Source organism: Cryptomeria japonica, chromosome 5, assembly GCF_030272615.1.
Source record: "Cryptomeria japonica chromosome 5, Sugi_1.0, whole genome shotgun sequence".
Lineage (NCBI taxonomy): Eukaryota > Viridiplantae > Streptophyta > Pinopsida > Cupressales > Cupressaceae > Cryptomeria > Cryptomeria japonica.
In genome coordinates, this window is record NC_081409.1 from 179,458,290 (window position 1) to 179,480,283 (window position 21,994).

The 21,994-nt window shown below is 33.9% G+C and overlaps 1 protein-coding gene across 2 annotated transcripts; it reads right to left on the reverse strand.

The window, feature by feature from the left end:
* Positions 1-5,028: 5,028 nt before the first annotated feature.
* On the reverse strand, positions 5,029-9,517 carry LOC131027121 (dynamin-related protein 4C). Of its 2 annotated transcripts, none has more exons than XM_059221308.1 (2): positions 9,216-9,517; positions 5,029-7,251 (listed from the first exon to the last, which is right to left on the reverse strand). In XM_059221308.1, the coding sequence occupies exons 1-2, from the start codon at positions 9,328-9,330 to the stop codon at positions 5,303-5,305; spliced, it is 2,064 nt and encodes a 687-aa protein (XP_059077291.1). In that variant the 5' UTR covers positions 9,331-9,517; the 3' UTR covers positions 5,029-5,302. The 2 variants fall into 2 exon arrangements, with proteins under 2 accessions (XP_059077291.1, XP_059077290.1); XM_059221307.1 differs by having other exon boundaries at positions 5,029-7,254.
* Between the last annotated feature and the right edge of the window lie 12,477 nt (positions 9,518-21,994).

Below are 21,994 nucleotides of genomic sequence, written 5' to 3' on the forward strand. Positions count from 1 at the left end.
CTACTAGTTAAACACAGTGCAACTGTGAAAGACATGAACTGGTCAATATTCTTAGCTTTTCATACAACCTACTCCCACATTTCCACTTTGTCCTTATGCATAAACAAATAATCTATCATCAGAGATATAATAACTTGCTAGATCAACATGATTCACCGCTTGACAAAAAACAACAAAGCATCACATGAAAAGGACATCACACATGACACATATTTTTCACGTGGAAACCCAATTGGCAAAAACCATGGTGGGGATGAATACCCACAAGCTGTTTTGAACTCTTTAGAAGTCCGCTCTGTTAGAAGCCTAGTCTGGTTAAAGACTATTACAACAGGTTCTGTTAGGAACCGATCCTGTTAGGGATCACCCGGTTAAGGGATGACTAGAATACCCGGTTAAGGGTTAAACCCTATTAAAGGTTACCTTGTTAAAGGATTTTATGAACTCAATGGCTTTGAGTCACCCTGTTAAAGGATTTACAACAAGCTGGTTAAAGCTACCCTGTTAAGGAGTTTTCCAACTGTTGAGGTGATTAGAGATCAACAGGTATTACAATGATATGGTAATAGTATTCAATGCCAATGTAGATCCACTTTAGTTCCTTCCTTTTGCACACACACTATGCAGGTATTAATCCTCTCAACTGGTCTGGCAAGAGTCACGTATCTCTTCACATCGATACACACAAAACATATGCCAACAACCTCAGCATGAAACACCACATCGACCTTATAGGAAACATATAGGTCGGTAGCATAAACCCTAAACCCTAAACACTTAGGTTGAGAAATTTAGTCGGTTCAATCCTGATCATTGAACACTTTGCATTTGAATACAATGATCTTGAACAGATCTCAAGACATTCTCCATCGTTCATTCTTCGCCGCTTCTTGGAGGTGATAACCCATCACGCGTTCTCCACCATTTGTAGAGACTTCGCACATTCTCGAGGTAGATAGGATCAATCTCCTTCATGCAAGATCCTTCACGTGCATGAGGTTGACGTGACAACACAATCTGATCTCCATTACAATGCTAACTCATCACACAATGCCATCGGTTGAAACACACAGGCTCGAAACACTTCAACCAAAAACCCTGATGCTGAGACTACCAACCGGTAGTTATGCCATATGAACCCTAGATACAAAACATTCCATATACCGGTTCTCGTTCTGACATACCATTTCCGGTTCACAACATCATACCAGTTCACTTGGACAAGCATACCACTTCACTTTTTCACATATGCCGGTTCACAATAAGTTGCTTACCTTCAATAATCCTGTTCACTCTTCATCATGTTACCGGTTCACTCTTCAGCATATTACCGGTTCTCTTTCAGCATATTGACATCAATGACAACATAATATCATCATGTCAACATATTCTACACATATGCCAACAACTTGTTCTCTCTATTGTTTCAATTTGGTTGCTAGTGGGGTTGGGAGTCTATCCATTAGATCTTCCAAGGTGGTGTTAGAAGCTACCATATATTTGATCAGTGTTGGTTTATTGATTATTCTATTTGGAGTAGCCATGTATTCATAGATTTGGAATGTCTTTTTCATGACCTCCTTTTAGAATAGTCCACTATATAATGTATCTTCAATCATTAATGGTTATGGTTGTTCTTCTTCCTTGCTTTCTTTTTTTTGGGGGGGCAGGGGGCTCTCCTTTTATGCTTTCTATTTCTTCCTTTCATTTTCCTTTACAGTCATCTGCAAGAGTGTCTCCAAGGCTTCTTCAAATAAAGGTTCTCTTTGTGACAATGTATGGGTGATTTCCTTTTTTATTTTCTTGATATCTCTTCCAATTGAGTGGATTCTATTGTGGATGCCCTAACTTGTAGCCTTGTGGACCTTTGTGGAGTAGATGTGCTTTGTTCCTCTAGTTCTTTCTTGGGGATACCCCAGTTCTCCTTGAATTTCTCCAAGTTTTTCTCCATATGCTCTTGCGACTTGTTCTTAGCTATATTATCCATGTACTCCTCATAAGATGTGAAATTTTTGCTTGTGGGTCTTTTGGGGGGTTGAGTAGTGTTCTTACAGGTATGAGTTGATTTTTGTACATATGGCTTCATATGGCAATTTAGGGATCCAAGATGTTTGTAGTTCAATTGCCTCCATTAAAATAAAATCCTCTCCTATCAAGAATACAATGTCTTTGATGTATTTGTGGACCACACCATAGGAGATGTGTTCCTATTCTGCAACTTCTACTAAAGGGTATTGACAAAACCCCAATAAGTGGCCATGTATGTTGTGGAATCATGAATTTTTTTGACATGGTCCTAGATATGTGCAATGACCAACTGAGTGGTGTCCCAAATCTTTCCCACATTAATAATTCATTCATGAAATAGAAGGTTAGGCAAATAATCAAGGTCCCATACCTAAATTGACAGTGGGACTATTTTGTGTGCTTAATATTCTCCATTAATTCTTACTGAAAAAAATTGTAGAAGGTCGACATAGTTTCCCTCAACCACCATTTGATATGTTGCATGATTGGAAGTTATGGTAGCTAAATCCTATTTGTTTGTATAATAAACTTTATAAGCAATGCCCATTGTGACATACTTGACTACAAGATTTATAATCTTAGTCATGTCTAGGCTCCAACCATTGTATGTTTCCCCCATTAGCTTACTATTAGAATTTTTAATCACCTTCTTAGGCGGAACCTCCCCTATTGCATATAATTAGGTCATTGGATTCCTTTGTAATTTTGTAGGGTTTGTCTAAGTATTGGTACTCATCATGGATCTAATTGAGGACGATCTAAACCCATAATCGCTCCTTGATGAAATCTAGGAACTCCTTCCACAAAATTCCATCTTCTTCTCTTGGATGTGGTTGTATTATAAGAGCTAATTTTGTGTCCCTAGCTGGAGCAAGGTTAGTTGTAGCTACTCAAACTTTGTTTGATCAATCTTTATTATTGGGCATGGATATACTTCCTTTAACAGTCCTGTAGATCAATTTCCCCCAAGTCTTCAAGTTTAATAGTCTTGTGATTTTGTCATATTGCTTCTACAAATCTTTTCTTTAATTCTTGCATTCTTTGCAAGTATTTTTTGTAAACGAGATTCTCTGTATATACAATTGACTTGTGCATCTCCATGTCATCCTCGACGTAGCAAACACATTCATCTTTTTTCTTATCCATTAGAGCTTGGATTAAATAAATCATATAAGAAAATAAATCATCCCACATAAATAATTGAGACTTATAATTAAATAAATAAAGAAATTAAACAAAGAAACAATCTTGGTTTGAGAGCTAAGATTGATATTAGATAATGTAACTAGTTTTATGGGAAATTTAGGCATAATTAACTAGAATAGATGAGCTAACCACTAGAACTCAATTCTAATTATCTAAATCCATAAATGACAATAAAATATAATCTAAATCAACAAAATGAAAGATAATCTAATTAAAAACCACCTTGTTGATTCAAATCATGGCTTCTAGTGCTCTTCTACATTATCATGGTTGCGTGGCTCTTAGCGTTGCGCTGGGATTCTTGCATAAGATTGACAAAATAATTTTGAAGATAGTGGTCCCTAAAATTGGGAAATGGATGCTCAATTTATAGATTTCGAATGAGAAGATTGAATGATTGAGATGCATTTGGGAACATAATCGATCAATGGTTGATATTAGTTGAGACAAAATTGATTGAGAGTTAAACTTGTTTGATTGATGAGTTAACTGGGTTGATTGCTCAATGAACTAGATAGATTGATTAGATGACTGAATTGATGAGTTTGTTTCAAAAAGTTGATTTGGAGTTAGAAAAGGTGATTGGGTAGTTAACTGAATTAACTAAGGAGACAACTGAATTGATTGGAAGTTGACTAAATTGATTGCCCAGTCAGATTGACAGTTAGTGCGAGTTAGGATTTTGACATATGTTGTAGGAAATTGATTTGAAACTCAAACTTCATTTGTGTTTTGCTTGAATTTGGATTTTTGAAAATATGAAATGAAATACACATTTTATTGAAATTAGATGAAATTAGAATTTGGGAATTTTTGAATTTTTGAAAAGAATGAATTAGTTAATTAAATAATTTAAAGAAACTATTTAATTATTTAGAAATTAAATTAAATTAAATAATAAAGATTATTTAATTAAAAGTGTTAATTTGAATTAATTAAATAATAATATTTAATTAATTATAAGAAAGAGGTTAAATGATTTAATGATTAAGATGGAAATTGAATAATTAGAATATGATGAAATGTTAATTGGAAGAATAAACTTAACTTAATTAAATAATTAAAGAATTATTTAATCAATAAAGAGGAATAATAAGCATACTAATGATGTGACATTTTTAGGTGTCTACAATAATAATATCTAGTAATCATTGCAAAAATTAAATAAACGAACAAAAGGTACTTAGCTTTTAATTTGATATAGGAATTAACTATATTAGGTTTCACAAACTAATTTGCCAATATATTAGAAAATCGGGGCCTATTGGATAAACAAATATTAAACAATCAACTAATTGTACATGAATATATAGTTCACTTACACAAGTGTGGAATTGAAAATATGTGCAAATCATAACCTTGAGTCACAAATCTAAAGTTCTTTGATTTGGACCTATGTAACATGCTTGCCTTTGTATACATGATATGCATATGGAAAAATGGTGTTGATGGACATCAATTGGGCTTTTGCTTAGACAATAATTTATTCTCCTTTGGTCAAGCCCTTAAGTAGATCGATTTAATGGCGATGACCAAAGATTGAAGACAACAAACAATCATGCAATATGCTCATAGGATGTTGATTAAAAGACAAGATTTTGATTTTTAATTCATATACATGCTTAATTTTCTCTAGCTTAAATGCATCAAAGATACATCAAATATTATACTAATCAATGTATAAAAGATAACTTAATTATTGTAATTTATATATTTTTAAAAGTAACTTAACATACGTCTTAAAATTTCTAATTTTGAATTGCAATTATATAACTTAATTAATTTCTTACACCATTTGAAGCACAATAAATACAATTACTGATAGAAAGTTTTACATAAATAAGAGAGTGAAGTGAAACTGCCCTTACATGACATGCTAGAGAGATATCATATGGGCTACTAGTTCACCTTACCTCTCTATTATTTTAGGTTTTTGACCTTAGGGTTATCTTTCACTAGCATTAGTGTTCAGTAGCAAGCTTATACAACAAAAGTGATAAACAAAACAAAACAGAACATCACTTAAATCTTTCTGAGTACAGAAAGAATGCTAAGCTTCTACAATCTTTCACATGATTTTTGAGAGCGCAGATTTTGATTCCCTGAGTAAATCGACACTCTTAATCAGGTTCCTCCTCCTGTTTGTTGTGGCAGAACATTCTTCCAGTATATTTCCAATCTTTGTAAAATCTTCTCCCATTACCTCCTTCATAATGCAGCTCACAAGATCATTCTGAACAATTTTCTGGAAAACAAAACGAAGATGCAGAGGTATGTCATCAGCCAACCTAATCCTCACAACGCTCCAGTAAGCCATGAGGCTCATCTTCATCTCCAGTGCCGCCTCCAGCAGATCGCAGGTTTTGGGTACTTTTTGTAGATCAATTTGCCCCATGCCTTCAATTTCAACAGAGCTGGAATTCTGATTTATTGCTTCCATAAATCTTTTCTTGAATTCTTGCATTCTCTGCAAGAATTCTGTGTAACTGGGATTCTCTGTATACACAATTGTCTTGTGCATCTCCAGGGCATCCTCTACGTAGCGAACACATTCATCTTTTTTCCTATCCATTAAGGCTTGAAAAGCCCTCCTCGATGCAGACTGAAGTTGTGGGTAGCATTCTGTTTGCAGATCAATCACACGACATATGACTTTGTCTAAATAATCACAGGCCTGTAGTGCTAAATCTCTGCTCCTCTCAGAGAAGGAAACCATACGACTTTGAAGAAGATTTAAAAAAACAGAATGAGGTAAGAAATTTGGAAGACTAAGGCCCCGTGCCTCTTCCAGTAAATTTACTTCCTCAACAAGAAGATTACCAGTTGACTTATAATTGGTAGCAAGCAGGTCACGGGAATAGCTCTTAAACATCCTGGTTAGACAAGCAATACAATTCATTTCAGGTTCATCCTGGAAATTTTCAGTGTTACCCTGTATGAGAAGCCTGTGTATTATACCCTTGATTGAATCCATCAATCTCATGAACTCAATCGTTGCGTCAACAGAACTGGAGAAATGCCTAGGCAAGGAATTGAGCTCTGCCTGCCTCTTAGAAAGAGTTGTGTCTATTTTTCTTACAATGTCTGGCAGGCATTTACTGATCCCCAGGGCCTGGATCTTCATTAGCCTTTCTGCCAGCACAGGTATTCCCACCATGGATTTATCAATCTTTGAAAGATGTGGGTCGTTACTGAAGAGCTCCCTCTCCGTCTGCCTTGCTTGAGCATTTGATTCATTGCCAATTCTGTTTCTAACACACACATACCCAAGACCAATATTCACAGCATCAACTGTTACTTTCTCTAGCAGACCTTCTGCAGCTTTGTCTACCTTGGTGACCACAGCCAGAGTTCTTTCCCCCTTCTCATCTACTTGTAGGGACATTCTGATAGATTCACAGGTAGGAAAATCTACAGATGCAGATAACACATTCAGAATTATGCTTTCCTTTGGGGTTATATACTGCTTGATAACCCTAGCAATTTGTTCATAAATGTCCTGTGGCTGGCCATGGACGGGCACCCTGGTTATGCCTGGCAAATCCACCATAGTTAGATCTGGAGCATTGAACTTGCTCACATTCAGTGTAATTGGAGTGTTACTGATTTCCTTCCCAGGCCCTGCAATCTCCTCTGTGGCCACATTTAAGGCTTCTGTTATCTGAGCTTCAGAAATGCTTCTTGTAATTCCACTGTACTGTATGGTAATCTGGGTCTCTTGACTTTTACAGCTCTGCAACCTCATGATGAGTGGGACTCTAGTGCAAATTCCATGGCCTTTTGGAAGGCTAATGCCTGCCAGTGACTCCAACACACTCGACTTACCAGAAGACTGGTCTCCCACAACAACAATACTTGGCAATTGGATGCCTTCCTTCATTACTCCCAGATTTCTAAGTGTGTCAACGGCATCCAGAAGAGGCCGAATACGCTCATTATAACTTATATCCAAGTGAAGTTTCTCCGGCATGCTGGAAATATCCCCGCTTTCTTCAAGGAACATTGCTGCTGCTCTGCCTTCTTGAAATAATCAAATCACTTTTGGTTTTAGTTTATTGAATGATCAACAATATAAGTACAGATTTCTTTTGTTTAGGAATTTTGAATTTAGTTTTGAGTGTTCATATATTTTTGTTTTATTTTTTATTAAAGTCAGTAGGGATTTTGATAGTGTGTAAATTCTAGCATTAAACACAACAGAGCAACAAAAAGCAATCAAAAACAAAAAACAAAACAAAAAACAAAACTCCAAGCCCATACAAATTCAGAATGATTTAAAACCAAATTGTTTACACAATTTTTGTTTGACCATAGAATCTTTTTGTACAAACCAAATTGTTCACACAATTTTTGTTTGACCATAGAATCTTTTTGTACTAGATTTTTTTCCCTAGACAGGTAAGACTACAAGCAGTTTCATCATCCAAACTCGATCCCATGACAGAGGTATCCACAGCCTTAATAGCTTCCCCTCAATTATCAACCTTCTGAACTTCAACAGAGAAAATATTTTTGTTTTGTTAAGTATGAAGTGTAACAGAATATTTTAATAAATGAATAATAACAATAATTTTATTTCATTTCTATATTATTATTATAAATCAAATAAGATTTTACAGTCACCTATGGTCTTGATAGAAGCATTTTAGAAACTTTCATTCAATTATTATATCAGATTTTATTTTCAATCTGATTTTTCTTTATAAATATATGTGGATATTAACAATAATTTCAATTTTAATTTCTAGTTTTCTGAAAAATAGCATATATCTAATTGACAAATGAAACATAAAATAAATCCTTAAGAACTTACAATAAATTCATCTAAAAAATTATGCTAAAACAATTCATTTGAAGACAAACAATTCAAAATAATATACTAATATTGCTGTTATGATTTATCCAAACAATTAAGAGATTTTGAAACAAATTGGATTTTTGAATGCTTCTGAATTTCACTGCACAATTTGTCAATATTGGTGTGGTGTTATTGTTTAAATGTGGTGTTGGTGTTCTTGCCACCAAGGTTCAAACCCTATTAGGATGTTATTGTTGACTATTATGTTGGGGATGAGGTCTCCTGTTTGTGATCTCACCAGTTCGTAGCTTGGGATAATTTCAATTTGAACTTCTACTTTAATGAAAAATAGCATATATCTAATTGACGAATGAAACATAAAATAAATCCTTAAGAACTTACAATAAATTCATCTAAAAGATTATGCTAAAACATTTCATTTGAAGACAAACAATTCAAAATAATATACTATTGCTGTTATGATTTATCCAAACAATTAAGAGATTTTGAAACAAATTGGAATTTTGAATGCTTCTGAACTTCACTGCACAATTTGTCAATATTGGCTTAGTGTTATGGTTTAAATGTGATGTTGATGTTCTTGCCACCAAGGTTTAAACCCTATTAGGATGTTATTGTTGACTATTATGTTGGGGATGAGGTCTCCTATTTGTGATCTCACTAGTTCTTAGCTCTGGATCAAAAGCGTTTACCCCCTTTAAAAATGGTTGACTACATAATTTTGAACCATCACCAGAATTTAAGAAATCAGAGAAGAAAATGATAATAAAGCATGATCCAAACATATATAGGAAAAAATTTACACAGTCAAATTTGAAAACTATGAAAATTTATATCTCTAATTTCGAACAAACTGTTCAACTGAAAACTATATACTGATTATAACATTTTACATTGACGATTTTAACTCAAATTCAACTCAAAGTTCAAATTAGAAGTCAAAAAAAGTTTATATTGAAAGCTACAATTATCAGATGGAACAAAACTAAAATCACCTTTTTAAACTATCTAACATTCTGATGATAGATCACAGAATGTGATCTGAAACGTTGATGCTCAAAAAACTTATACAATCAAATCTAAAAGAAAAAAACAGTAAAAATCTCACATTAAAAACTAAAATCAATTATAAAGTTAAAATGAACCAGACATAAAAGCTTACCAGGAAAAAGTCGTTCAGGAAAAAGTCGTTCAGGTAGTTCCTGCCATAGACGAAGTTCCCGGCATAGACGAACATAATAAGAAAACGTATTTAAAGGATTGAAGGCCCCCAACATCTTATATTAATAAGAATTGAAGGATTGAATGCAGTGTAATCTTAGCTCATTCATGGGAGTTCTGTTCTCTTTTATTCACAAATACGAGGAAGCATCCTGTTGTCTTTCCTTCTCTTGCTTTTGACGCAACTTTTCTTTAAAAATGTTAAAATCTAAATCGGATTTTCTGCGCAGGCACAGAGATGAATTTGTGCTTTGATACGACATTGCTTTAAAAAAAAAAGTTCTTTATGAATTGAAAGTGGGTGACGTACAAAAGAGATTATTTTTTAACTAGTTTAGCTTATTCCTGCAGTTAAACTTTAACTAGTTTAGCTTATTCCTGCAGTTAAACTTTTTCTAGTTTTGCAACAGGATTCTATAGCCTTTTGCTCAATTCATTGCAGAGCTTTTCATGTATTTCACTATCTCTTACATTTCAAATTTAATGAATTCAATTTTTATTGTAAATGTATAATATTTGAGAGGTAACGGGTAGTAAAAAGTTACTTTAATTTTGGAGAAATTTTATAATTAAGAGCATTTCAGTTGTAGTATAGGGATGGGTAATCTATCAAGAACGTTCAATGTTTTTCTGTTGAATGCTATTTAAATGCATTAAGTTTTAAGTGGACTATTCATTCTCATGGGAGATTGGTTCGTGTTAATCACTATTCATGAAATATGAGTCAATGAGTTGAACTCAAAAAACTATACAAGTGAATCTTGATAGCAATATCATAGATAATGTGAAATTGACAACCATTTAAAAGAAAATAATTAATTTGATGATGTTTCAGTGTAATTAGATTTCAATTATGTAAAATTGAGTTCTTTGAAAAGATCAAATTCACATTTTTGTCTTAGTGAAGAAGTAAGCTCAAGATTCTTTTGAATGAAAGAGACAATCATGTTTGTAGGTAAGAATGAGTATTGCGAAAAAATTCTAGTTAAACATCATTAGATTTAATGGTCAAGCAACCTATATCAATTGTACATCTCATCCACATCAAAATAGGGTAAAGAATTAGCCTATTATTATGAGTAAAAATTTACTTTTGATGTTTACAATAACTCTCTAATTAAATCGTAGATCTATCGATTTTACACCTCATCCATATCGAAATTGGATAAAGAATTTACCTATTTTTATTAGTCAAATTTTACTTTTGATATTTAACAATAGCTGTCTAATTAATCGACCATAAATACACATCTAAAAATCTAATTACATTGTCCCTCATGTCCAAAAAATTCAATCCTTTGAAAAGAGAATACATATTTTCTGATACATGTATTAGAATGGAAGGGTTGGAATAATTGTAAAAGAAAATTCATGTAGAAAGTTGTCATCTTCCTTATACAATTATTTTACACACTTTTGTTCTTTCACATTGTAATTTAGTTAACTAGAAAGACAACATTCAAAATAGTCATAATATTGACTTTTGGTGGGTTAAGAGAGGATGGAGGCACAATTATAACCTAGTTGGCTTGCATGGTTTTGGTTTTCTCATTAACTGCTGAATATTTACGATAGTTTTCAATAAGAAAATTTGAATTACTATCTTGGTTTTTTGGAGAAGCCTCACTGCTATTCCTATGATTGTGCTAAAAATGGGTGGGGAATGAGGTGGGATTGAGTTCAATATGAGCCTAATAAACCAGATGAATTTTAAAAAGATGACACTGTGTGGCATATTTGCAAGGGGGGAGGGGTCCATATGAATGGGTTCGACGAGGAGATATCTATGCAATTTGCAATCTCTTGGAACAACATAAGAGTCACAGTGGTGGATTCTCCTTTGAAATTAGCGAGGAGTTGATTGTGCAAGCCACTAGTCTTTCTATGGAAGGTAGAAAGTGGAAAAAGACTAGTAATGTGGTGAACAGTGAGAGTCTCAACAGATTCTTCAGAGGGAAGGAAAGCCTAGTTAAATTACAAGGTGAGTACAACAAAGAGGAGCTGCCTGACTCATGGAAATAGGTACATTTGATGATCATGAAATACTTTACTTTGGAGGGTCATTTTAAAGTCTATTTTTACTATCACATTCTGCTTCTAAACCGTTTTAGAAACCGTGTGAATGAAATCGTGCGTGAATAGGAATGATTGAAAGTTAAATTAAGAAATCTAAGCTAACACTAGATTCACTCGAACACCTCAAGATTGAGAACGCTGCTAAAAAGGAAATTAGAAACATCAAATATCAACAAATGAAAGCAAACCAACGTCCTCTTGATTTGATTGTTCTCTGATCGGATGTGTTCTCAATGATGTAGCACATGCTGAATTGTCCTCCATGATGTGGGATTAGGCTAATTGGATTCAAGATATGAGTATGGGATGATGGGATATGAGGATGAAATTCTGCATTATGACGATATGGATATGCTAAGAGTGGATGAAATGCTACATTATAATGGTGTGATTGTATGGAAGGTGGATGAAGAGCTTAGAAAAGGTAAGGATTAAATAGGAAAGGAAGGGAGATGAAGGGCCTTGAAAATGCAACACTTATCTTCAAGGAGGACAAGTGGCAATCCTAATAATGCCATGTGGAATACGATTCCACACTTGTCCTCAAGTGGCTCAACAAGGGAGGCCATGTGTCCCTTAGAGTGACAAATGTCATGTGTCCTCAAGGACACATGCCTATTTTGGGAGGAAGCCACCCAAAATAGGCTTCAATTTCCTAATATTAAGGAAATTAAGGAATCATGAGTGTGCACACACATGTGAGGGGAGGTTAGGATAGGATAGGATAAGGTTGGTTGAGAGGATAGGGTTGGTTAGAACCCATGGGTTAGGCTAGAAGGGTAGTTAAAGCTAGGAGACATGTGACCAAAAAGAATATTTGAATTAAATTCAAATAAAGGGATGGAAAAGGGGGAATTAATTAATTTGATTAATTAATTTAAGGATTAGAAGAAAGGGGTTAGGGTTAATTAATTAATTTGCCTATGGGCCATGGCTTCATTTAATTAATTTAGCCAAAAGGGATACTTGATTTTAATTGAATAACATGAATTATTCAACTAATACAAGCGACTTAGGAGATTTGATCTGATTAAATTAATTAGTCAAATTTAAGTATCTACAAAAACCATGACCTCACTTCCTTCCCGTTCTATCTATTACATTCCCTAGATCATTTTGTTAAGGAAGTCGTTGATTTGACCAAAAATTAGGGCAAAAGACATGTGCCCTTGCACTGGGGTCTTATCTATAGGCTATATTCCTTCCATTTGACTTTGTCTTCCTAGAAACATAATGGTGTTGGAAACCCCAATTTTGAGCCCCCTAGATTGCTACCATAATTGACACTCCTAGCATCTCCAATAAAAAGTAGTGTATTCGTCACCTTGGGGCCACAATTATCAATTCTCCTAAAACCCCCTCAACCTCGATGGTTATTACTGAGCTATGTGCATCAAAGGATCAAAAGCCTCTGGCTAGTAAGAGGAAAGGAAAAAGTATCAACCATCATGAAAGAATCACCATTCTAGAAGAGTTGAACAAGGAGGAGGATACGATGAGTGAGAGTAATAGTAAGAATGAGGGTAGACAAAGGTCTAACAAGTTGGCCTCCTATATCACTGGTAAAGGTAGAAAGTTAAAAATGTTTGATTATGATTTAGAGGAGGATGGGGAGGAACAGGGGAAGGGAAATGAGGAGAAGGATGAGGAAAATGTGGAAGGTGGCAGGGCTGATTTGGAAGATAACCTTGAGAAACCAGTTAACAATAGCTCCACCCATGCTTTTGATGGCATGTGGGATGAGCATGTGAGCCTGACTAATGAATTCAAAATGGAGGAGGAGGATGTAAAGGTGGCTGCTGCCAGAGGTAGTTACACATATTGTAAAATCTTAGGAAAGGAGTTGAAGGCAATGGAAACTAAATTGTCAATGTTGAAGACTAAGATTCTCAACCTTGAAAAGAAGATGAGCAACATCGCCAAGTTTAGTCTTTGGGTGATGCATAGTTTTGCGACCTCCCTATGTCTTATGCAGGAAAAGATTCTGGGTGAGATGGTTGAGGAGGAAGGCAATCACAAGGAACTCTTCAAGTTCCTGATAGATGACTTGAACAATGTGTTGTATCTAGTGGGTTCTGGTGTTAAACATTCTTGTCATGTGTAGTGGATTTTTAGGGTTTAATTTGAGTTTACTACTTCCTGTTGTTTATGTTTTACAGGGCTTGGCTCCCATGTTGAACAATCTACTTAGTTTTAGTATGCCTTTTGTTAGTAGTTGTTTCACTACTGGACTATGGTTTTTCCCTTTTGATTGGTGGTTTATTACTGCTTACAAACTGCTACTTAACTAGTTGTTTTGGGTAATATTTTGTTGTGATTGTGTTTTTGTTTTGATCTTGATGTCATTTTTTTGTAGATGTAATAGGGACAACACCCTCATTTTGTTGCTCTTTAATATTAAAAAACAATGAAAATGATGTGAAGATAAGGTGTAGATTGATCAAATGAAAATGCAAGTGAATGCGAGTTTCTACTACCACTTAGGGTAGGGTTTTCCTTATCCTTGACTATTTTCATCTTTTTCTATGACCATGGGTCTGATTTGAGAGGTTGTTGTGGGGTTCTTTAGTACTGTTACTAGGGTAAGGGAGCGTACAAGTTGCAGGGTTTTGTGCAAGATTTTTTTAGCATTTTGGTTGTTGAGTGGGTTATGTTTTTACTTCTTTGGCAAGTGGTGTTTTTGTGTGTTGATTTTTACGGTTTTTGATTCAATGGAGAGGCAACAAGATTCTTCTCCTCGCGGTTTGGGGTAGGGGGTTCTTCTCTCGGTGTGTATAAAAGGATTATGAAGTCTTTCTATGTGGGTGGTGCACCAAAAACCAAGAAAGTAAATGGTTGTTTAGAGAGGAGCCAAGATCATCCAATTTTGGCTATCCAACCAAAATTAGTCATGGAGGATGTTTCTTACTTGAGAAACCATTCTCTATTGTAAATTCATGGGGATTTGATTTCTTTAACAACCCCAGAATCTTAGATTCGTTAGACTTGGAAAACTAAAGGCGATATGGATCTGATTTATTTGATAGATATTGAAATAAATATCGTGGGTTATATACTAATCGTTACACTAAGTAACTCTACTAACTAATACATAATTTTAGTGTCCTAAATTATACTCGTCTACACTTTTTTCCTCACCTAGGCCTCACTTTGCCGTTCCTATTTTCAAGGCCTGATTGCAGTGCTAATTCTGCTCACACCATCCATCTATTATGAATTCTCATCAACTTCTCGGTTCTCCTCTTAATCTAGAGTCTTCATTTCTAGGACCAAGGAATATCACACCTTGGGCCTCTTAATTGGGCCCCAAATTGAAGGCTTATAATGATCATCATTAATGAGAAAGAATTTGGATCATGTGTCGGCCTAATGCGGAAATTCAATTTGATTTTTGATGGTCAAGTATAAAAGGAGGTCTACCCCTCTCATTTGAAATCCTATTCAACCAAAATCAAGATTTCAATTAAACTTGATAGCCAATTCATGTGAGCAATAAATCAATCATCCATCAAGCATTGGAGTAGAAGTGAAGTCAAGTTCAAGCTTTGAAGATGATATTCATGATCAAAGTTTTATGAAGACATCCTACATGAAACCCTAAAAGCTTTGTGTGAAGACAAATAAAACTTCATCAAGGTGAACATTGTGGTTTCGAGCATTATATTTCAAATTCAGTCTTTCCCTCAAAAGGAAAGTACTTTATTTTAGTCTTTCATTACGTTTTGTCAATTCAATTCTATGGTTAATTTTAAAATCAGGGTTTGACCTAAGGTAAACCCCTATTCCCAACATATTTCTCTTTCTTTCTATGTGCAGGAAATAGGTGCAGAGTTGTACTCAAGAAATTCAACAAAATTGGTAGTGACGAATAGGTTGAACTTTCAATGATAGAAAATTTAGAGGACTAGGGCGGATTTGTGCTACATGTTCCTGAAAAATTAGATTGAACTTCTAAGAATAGGTTCTACACATCTCCTTTTGCACAGATCCAAGTTGGTGGCTTAGTGGGATATTTGTAGCTCACTGGTTCTATCAAATTACTTAAAAAAATCATGGTTTTATCCTAATTTCATAATTATATTACAAATTCAGCTTCAAAAGAGGATAACTAACTTTAACCTATTGAAACCAATTAGAATATTAGTCTCTTTCCATTAGGATTGAGCCTAGATCTATTGGGTTCAACCCTCTTTCAATGTAATTTGGTTGATTGGGCTATTTAGTGGATTTACTTAGTAAAACCCTAATTCCTAATTTTCCATCCTTTATGATGCAAATAGTTGAGATCTCTTTTGGTCTCTTACATGTTAACTCAAAAAGACACATGTTATATTCTTCTATTATGTTTTTAGTTTCACTACCTTTGGGAGATGAGGTGAATTCAATACAAATATCCCTGATATACATTATTATCATAAGAGCATACCGACCCTAGAGTTAGCTGATCCTTTATGTGCTTTTTCATATATGTTTTGTGACCATTATTCTTTGATTTGTCCTTTCTTGGGGGCATCTCATTGTGGCAACATTCTTTTCTTTTGGATGCATGCTACCTTAAAGGAATTACTCTTGATAAGGCATTTGCAATCAATTTAATGTGGGAGCATACACTCTAATCAATGTTACACCTTTTGCACATACTATGACATGTTTTTATACTCAAGTTACTTTGTAAATTGGGCCTTTTGATTTGTAATTTGCTATTTTTATTTTTCATGACTCATAGTAAGCAAATCTTACTAGGTTAGTGCAGTCATGTGTTCTCTCTCCTTCTCCTTTCATATGTTGCACCTTTTATCTTGATATTAGAATAATAAGATCTGAAAGTCCCTGGGGGCTTAGTGTGTCTTGTCTCTTTAATATCTTGATAGAAGTTTTTCAATGCAAATTTGTACTTTATCATGAGTATGATTAGTCTCATACTCTTTCTAAAGTGGGGGCTAAATGTCATAAATTGTACTCACTTACAATTGTGTCCTCACCTAGGCCTCACTTTGACATTATGGTTTTCAAGGTCTGATTGAAATGTCAATTCTTCTCACACCATCCATCTATTCTACATTCTCACCAAATTTCCAATTCTCCCCTTAATCTAGAGTTTTGATTTCTCGGACTAGGGTGTGGTATGCCCTGGTCCTAAATCAAGACCCACCTTGGTCCTAAATGAATACTAGAGTGTACCATGCCCCGGGCCTCTTAATTGTGCTCCAAATTGAAGCCTCATAATGGTCATCATTAATGAGAAGGAATTTGGATCTTATGTCGGCCTGTTGTGGAAATTCAATTTTATTTTTGACAATTAAGTATAAAAGGAGGTCTACCCCTCTCATTTAAAATCATACCAAATCGAAATCAAGATCTTAATTACACTCTAGCAAATTCAAGTTAGCAAGCAATCAGTCATTCATCAAGAATTGGAGCAGAAGTGAAGTCAAGTTCAAGCATTGAAGATGACATTCGTGATCAATGTTTTATGAAGACATCCTAAATGAAACCCTTAAAGCTTGGCGTGAAGACAAATAAAAATTCATCAAGGTAAACATTGCGGTTTCAAGCATTACATTTCAGATTTAGTCTTTCCCTCAAAAGGAAAGTTTTTTATTTCAGTATTTCATTACATTTTGTGAATTCAATTCCATGATTAATTCTAAAACTAGGGTTTGACCTAAGGCAAACCCCTATTCCCTGACACATTTCCCTTTCTTTCTGTGTTTAAGAAATAGGTGCAAAGTTGTACTCAAGAAATATGATATAATCGACATTGACAAATAGGTTCAACTTTTGATGACGGAAAATTCTAAGGACCAGGGTGGATTTGTGCTACTCGGTCCCGTAAAATCAGGCTAAACTTTTGAGAATAAATTCTACACATCTCCTTTTTCCCATATCCAAGTTGGTGGCTCAGTGGGACATCTGTAGCTTATCGTTTTTGTCAATTTCCTTCAATAATTCATGGTTTTATCCTAATTTTGAAATTACATTACAAATTCAACTTAGAAAGAGAATAATCAACTTTAACCCATTGAAACTAATTAGAATCTTACTCTCTTTCCATTAAGATTGAGCCTAGATCTATTGGGTTCAACCCTCTTTCAATGTAATTTGGTTAAGTGGGCTATTTAGTGGTTTTACTTAGTAAAACCCTAATTCCTAATTTTCCATCCTTTACAATAATATAATATTTTACCATTATAAATTAATTATATACTTTTTATTTTATAAATTATAATAAAACAATTAATAAAACATATATATTTATAATAAATTTGAAAAATGCTTGTAAGCTATTTGGTAACATTATGAATTTTAAAATTAAACAACTTGAAAGTACTAATCTATTTAGGCTTGGTCAAAGAGGTCTTTGGGCAACAATAAAAGTAAGTGGAACACATTGAGTAGACTTAAATCGACTAGTTAAACAATCACATTCAACGACACAAGGTAAAAATATCACCTTTTTTTTTGGAGATTGGTAAGAGTAGTTATTCTAAGTTTAGATGTTAGTGTCTTCTCTCCTTTCAAGAATTATTTTTTAAAATAACAAAGAATAGTGTGGATTTATAACAATCTCCTAATCAAAATTGGAAGGGAAGAGTTGGCAACTATTTCTAGTTTGACATTCATTGAGGAATTGACTCCATGTAATATTATAAGTGGTTTTTGAAGAACTGGAATTTGGTCATTAAATCACAATGCACTTGACAAAGATATGGGGCCAAGTGAGGCCTTCACAATTGAAGAGAAAGTAAACATCATTTGAGTAGAGAGTGATGCCACGATAGTGAAAGATGATGCTTACATATAGCTAGTTATAATGAGGAACAAATAGATGAATTCGTCTAAACATACAATACAAAGAATGCCCCCATTGCAACAAGCAACCTAGAATGAAAATGCATAAAATATCTTAATATCAATTCTAAGGTCCACTGAAATCCATATTGTTCAAATAGGTTGTAATGAGGGTATATACAATGGAGAAGGTCTAAGTTTTTCCACAAAACAAGCTAGCCAGAGTGGTTGAAAGAAGTAACTTTAAACATTAAAGGGAAAACAATTTTTTGTCAAGTGGATGTTAGCCTTTCTATATCATCCTCACCTCAAAATGATCCAACAGAGGTCATTCACTCCTTTACAAATGTATCAATTGGGATGTATAGGAGGGGCCTGAATGTGAAGATGAAAATGAGACAAGTGAACAAGATACTAACTTTGTGAGATGCATGTAAGATGATGGGAAACAAATAAGAAGCTTAGTAAATAATTTTTTAAGGCTTCCAATGCAGAGAGTGCAACAAAAATCACAAAGGAGTTGAATTGGGGTGCTTCATCTAAGTAGGTAGTCTTAGATTTTAACATCCAATGCATACATTGATATACTTATTGAACAAGAGGCACAAAAAAAGAAGTGAAGAATTTCAACAAAGGAAAAGGGAATAGATGAGAGAGAGAAAAGAAGAATGAGAAGCGAACCAGGTAGATAAGAATAGAAATAAGATTGGATAAACATGAAAGAAAATAAAAACTAAAAGAGGATAAGTACAAGATACAATGAGAGAGGGAAATTAGATGGGAGCAGTCAAAGGTTTCTCAACAATTGAAGGAAGCTCAAAAGAATATGGATAAAGTAGAGAAAAATAGACGTAAGAGTACAATTGTGTCTCCTATACCTCACAAACACCCCATTTTAATGGATATGTTCAAATGTATTTTGTATCCACTATTTGTAACTCTTAGCAATCTACAAGTTGGAACTACCCATGGCCGCTTAGAATAGTTGCAGCTAAATTCAAAAGAAAGACAAGCATTGTATGCCCATATAGCAAGTACCCTACAAAATATTCCACAACAACTAGCCTTACCTATACTTGGAACTAACTATGCTACTACAGAATATGAAATACAAACTCCTTTTCCTGGATATATAGATAATTGATTAATGATGGTAGGCAATTTTTTTAATGAATGTATTAGTATTTTGGGTATATATTATGCAAAGTATATTTATATATATGTAGAGTATATATATTAAAAATTATTGAGAGTATATTTATAAGTTATTTGAATGAAGCCATGGAGAAAAAGTAGTCATATGTGATTTATAAAATATGTATTGGGATAATTTGGTTTATAACTTGTATATATTGTGCAATTAGTTTTTCAAATATGTTTTAGTCATATATATTCTATGGCAATTGTTATTCCACTACATTTCAATCATAGAAATTCTGTGCAAAATTGGTTTGTAAGTTTCTTGCTTGTAACCATGGAGCTAAAGGTGCAATAAAAGCAATACTATGTGGTATATATAAATATATACGTAAACAATCATATATATAAATATATGCAATCATATATAAACATAAAAATAATTAAATATACGTATAAAACATACTCTCAAAAATTGTGGTTTATTGAGAGTATATTAAATATAACATGTAATTTACGTATTTTTTTTTGCATCATTTCACTTAGCAACACAAATGAGCAACATACAATATGAGTATCATATATGTAGAATGAAATCCATAAATGGATGGAACAAACAACTTGCAATTGGTTATATAATGGTTTTCCATAGTGTATACTTGACAATTAGGAAATGTACATAAACTATAAAAAATTGCAATAAACAATAGAGAACAACAAACAAATGTCTATTGGGTCATTTCCCAAGTAAATTCTTCAAAGACTTTACCTGAAACGCCCGATGACAATAGGATGTGCTCTAGATACGTCCCATGACTATCCTAGCAATCAACATAACAAATTTATATAATTGATAAAGTAATCAACATACATCAAAATATCCTAGCAATTGTGCATGTACAACTATAAATATCTTTAGAAGAAAAACAACACAATGACATATCGGTAAAAGGACAAACAATTGCATTCTAAAAATCAAAGTAGTAGTATTACAGAAAAATATCCCAAAATATACATAGTACATTAACATGCATTCATTGATATGTCGACCATCCACATTGTCATGTCACATCTCAACACTCTCACATGCCTATAAATAATTCGAGATAGTAACAAACAAACACCGAATCAACCTAACAATAGTGCATGTACAACAACAAATTGTATACAAGAATAACATACATATTTATGAGTTTTGATTACTATATTATTTTCTACAATAATTTTACCATTTTCAATAATTCTCATCATGCTTGCAGATATATACAAATTATAATAAATGAAACCACCCACACACGTGTGTGGGGACAAACACATATATATGTAGAAATGTGTGTTGGTGTGTTCAGTAGGAAAGCCAAAAGATAGAAATATAATGATAGTTCAATGAATATAAGAAATAAAAATGTATGCTGTGCTCTATGTGCAATAGAAACTACACAAATACTAACACATGTAGAAAATATATGGTACTGTGTTACAAGGAAAGTGAAATGATATTAATTTAAACATAGCTCGATGAATATAAAAAAATGAAGATGTATGTTTTTGTGTTTAGTTGGCAACTAAAACTGCAAAGATACATAGATAGTTGCATTTTTGTAACAAAAATGCAACTAGACGTAATAATCATAAATAACCAAAACCATAATGTAGAGGGGGAAAAACGAGCCACACAGGAGGATAACAACCTCTCGAGGACTCACTAATCTACCTCTCCACTTAGGATGAGTACAAATCCTAAGATGTCAAGTACCCTATAGATAACACTAAACGTGTCACAAAGGCTTCTTGACACCCTCTACCAACTCTCTGTCCAAGGATGCACACATGGGTCTTAGACAATAGTACAAAATGTTGGCATTCCATACTAACAAATTATGAAGTTTCATACAAAGAGCACAAAATGAACAATATGTGTTTTAGATATAATAAAACAAGATAATTACATAACAAAAAGCAGAAAAAAATTATAGAAACGAAAGAGAATAAATGAAAGAGAAAAGGGGAAGTAAAATCTTACAACTAGTCCACGATTAAAGGTTATAGCAATGTACTCTTCACCAACCAAACCTACACACAAGAAAGAAGGAAAAATGTTGGCACTGTGTTTAGAGGTTTGCCATAGTCAAACCCTTGTTTTGGTGTTTCCACCTTCATGGAAAACCAAGATGGATTGGTAGATAAAATGATAATAGAAATAGAAATGAAAGAATGATATAAATATGCTAATGGAGATAGCCAAGAAGAGGAAATAAGAATTCCCCTCCTACACCCAAAGCCAAGCACTCGCCGAGTGAAGAAGATGAACAACCAAATCCTCTCCAAACATGAAGAAGAACCAAGAATGCCATAAAGTATCACTAGAAAGCTTCAATGAAGTGAGTAAAGAGTAGTGAGAATTATCTTACAACTAGAGAGATTCAAAATAAGTTGTCAGAGTGCTAAAATAAAGTCAAGGAGGTAAGATATGCATGGTAGAGTCAAAACCAATGTTAGTGGTCATTGAGAGGGGCGTTACAAACTCTACCAGATACAGACATAACACTCAAACAACCACTTGTGAAATACAAATTTGTGGGGTGCTAGTACAACATGTGGATGTCTCCACTACGTACTGGTGTCCACAAGTCATACAGTCAATGAGGTTAGAGAAAAGACCAAAATAGTGGGTGATGGGGAAAGCCATACATACAAAAGGACAAAGAGGTGAAA

Coding starts and splice junctions, on each gene's coding strand:
- LOC131027121 (XM_059221307.1), bottom strand. CDS start 9,330: ATGTTGGGGGCCTTCAATCCTTTAAATACGTTTTCTTATTATGTTCGT. Junction 7,255..9,215: donor TCCTGAACGACTTTTTCCTG/GTAAGCTTTTAT, acceptor GATTATTTCAAG/AAGGCAGAGCAGCAGCAATG.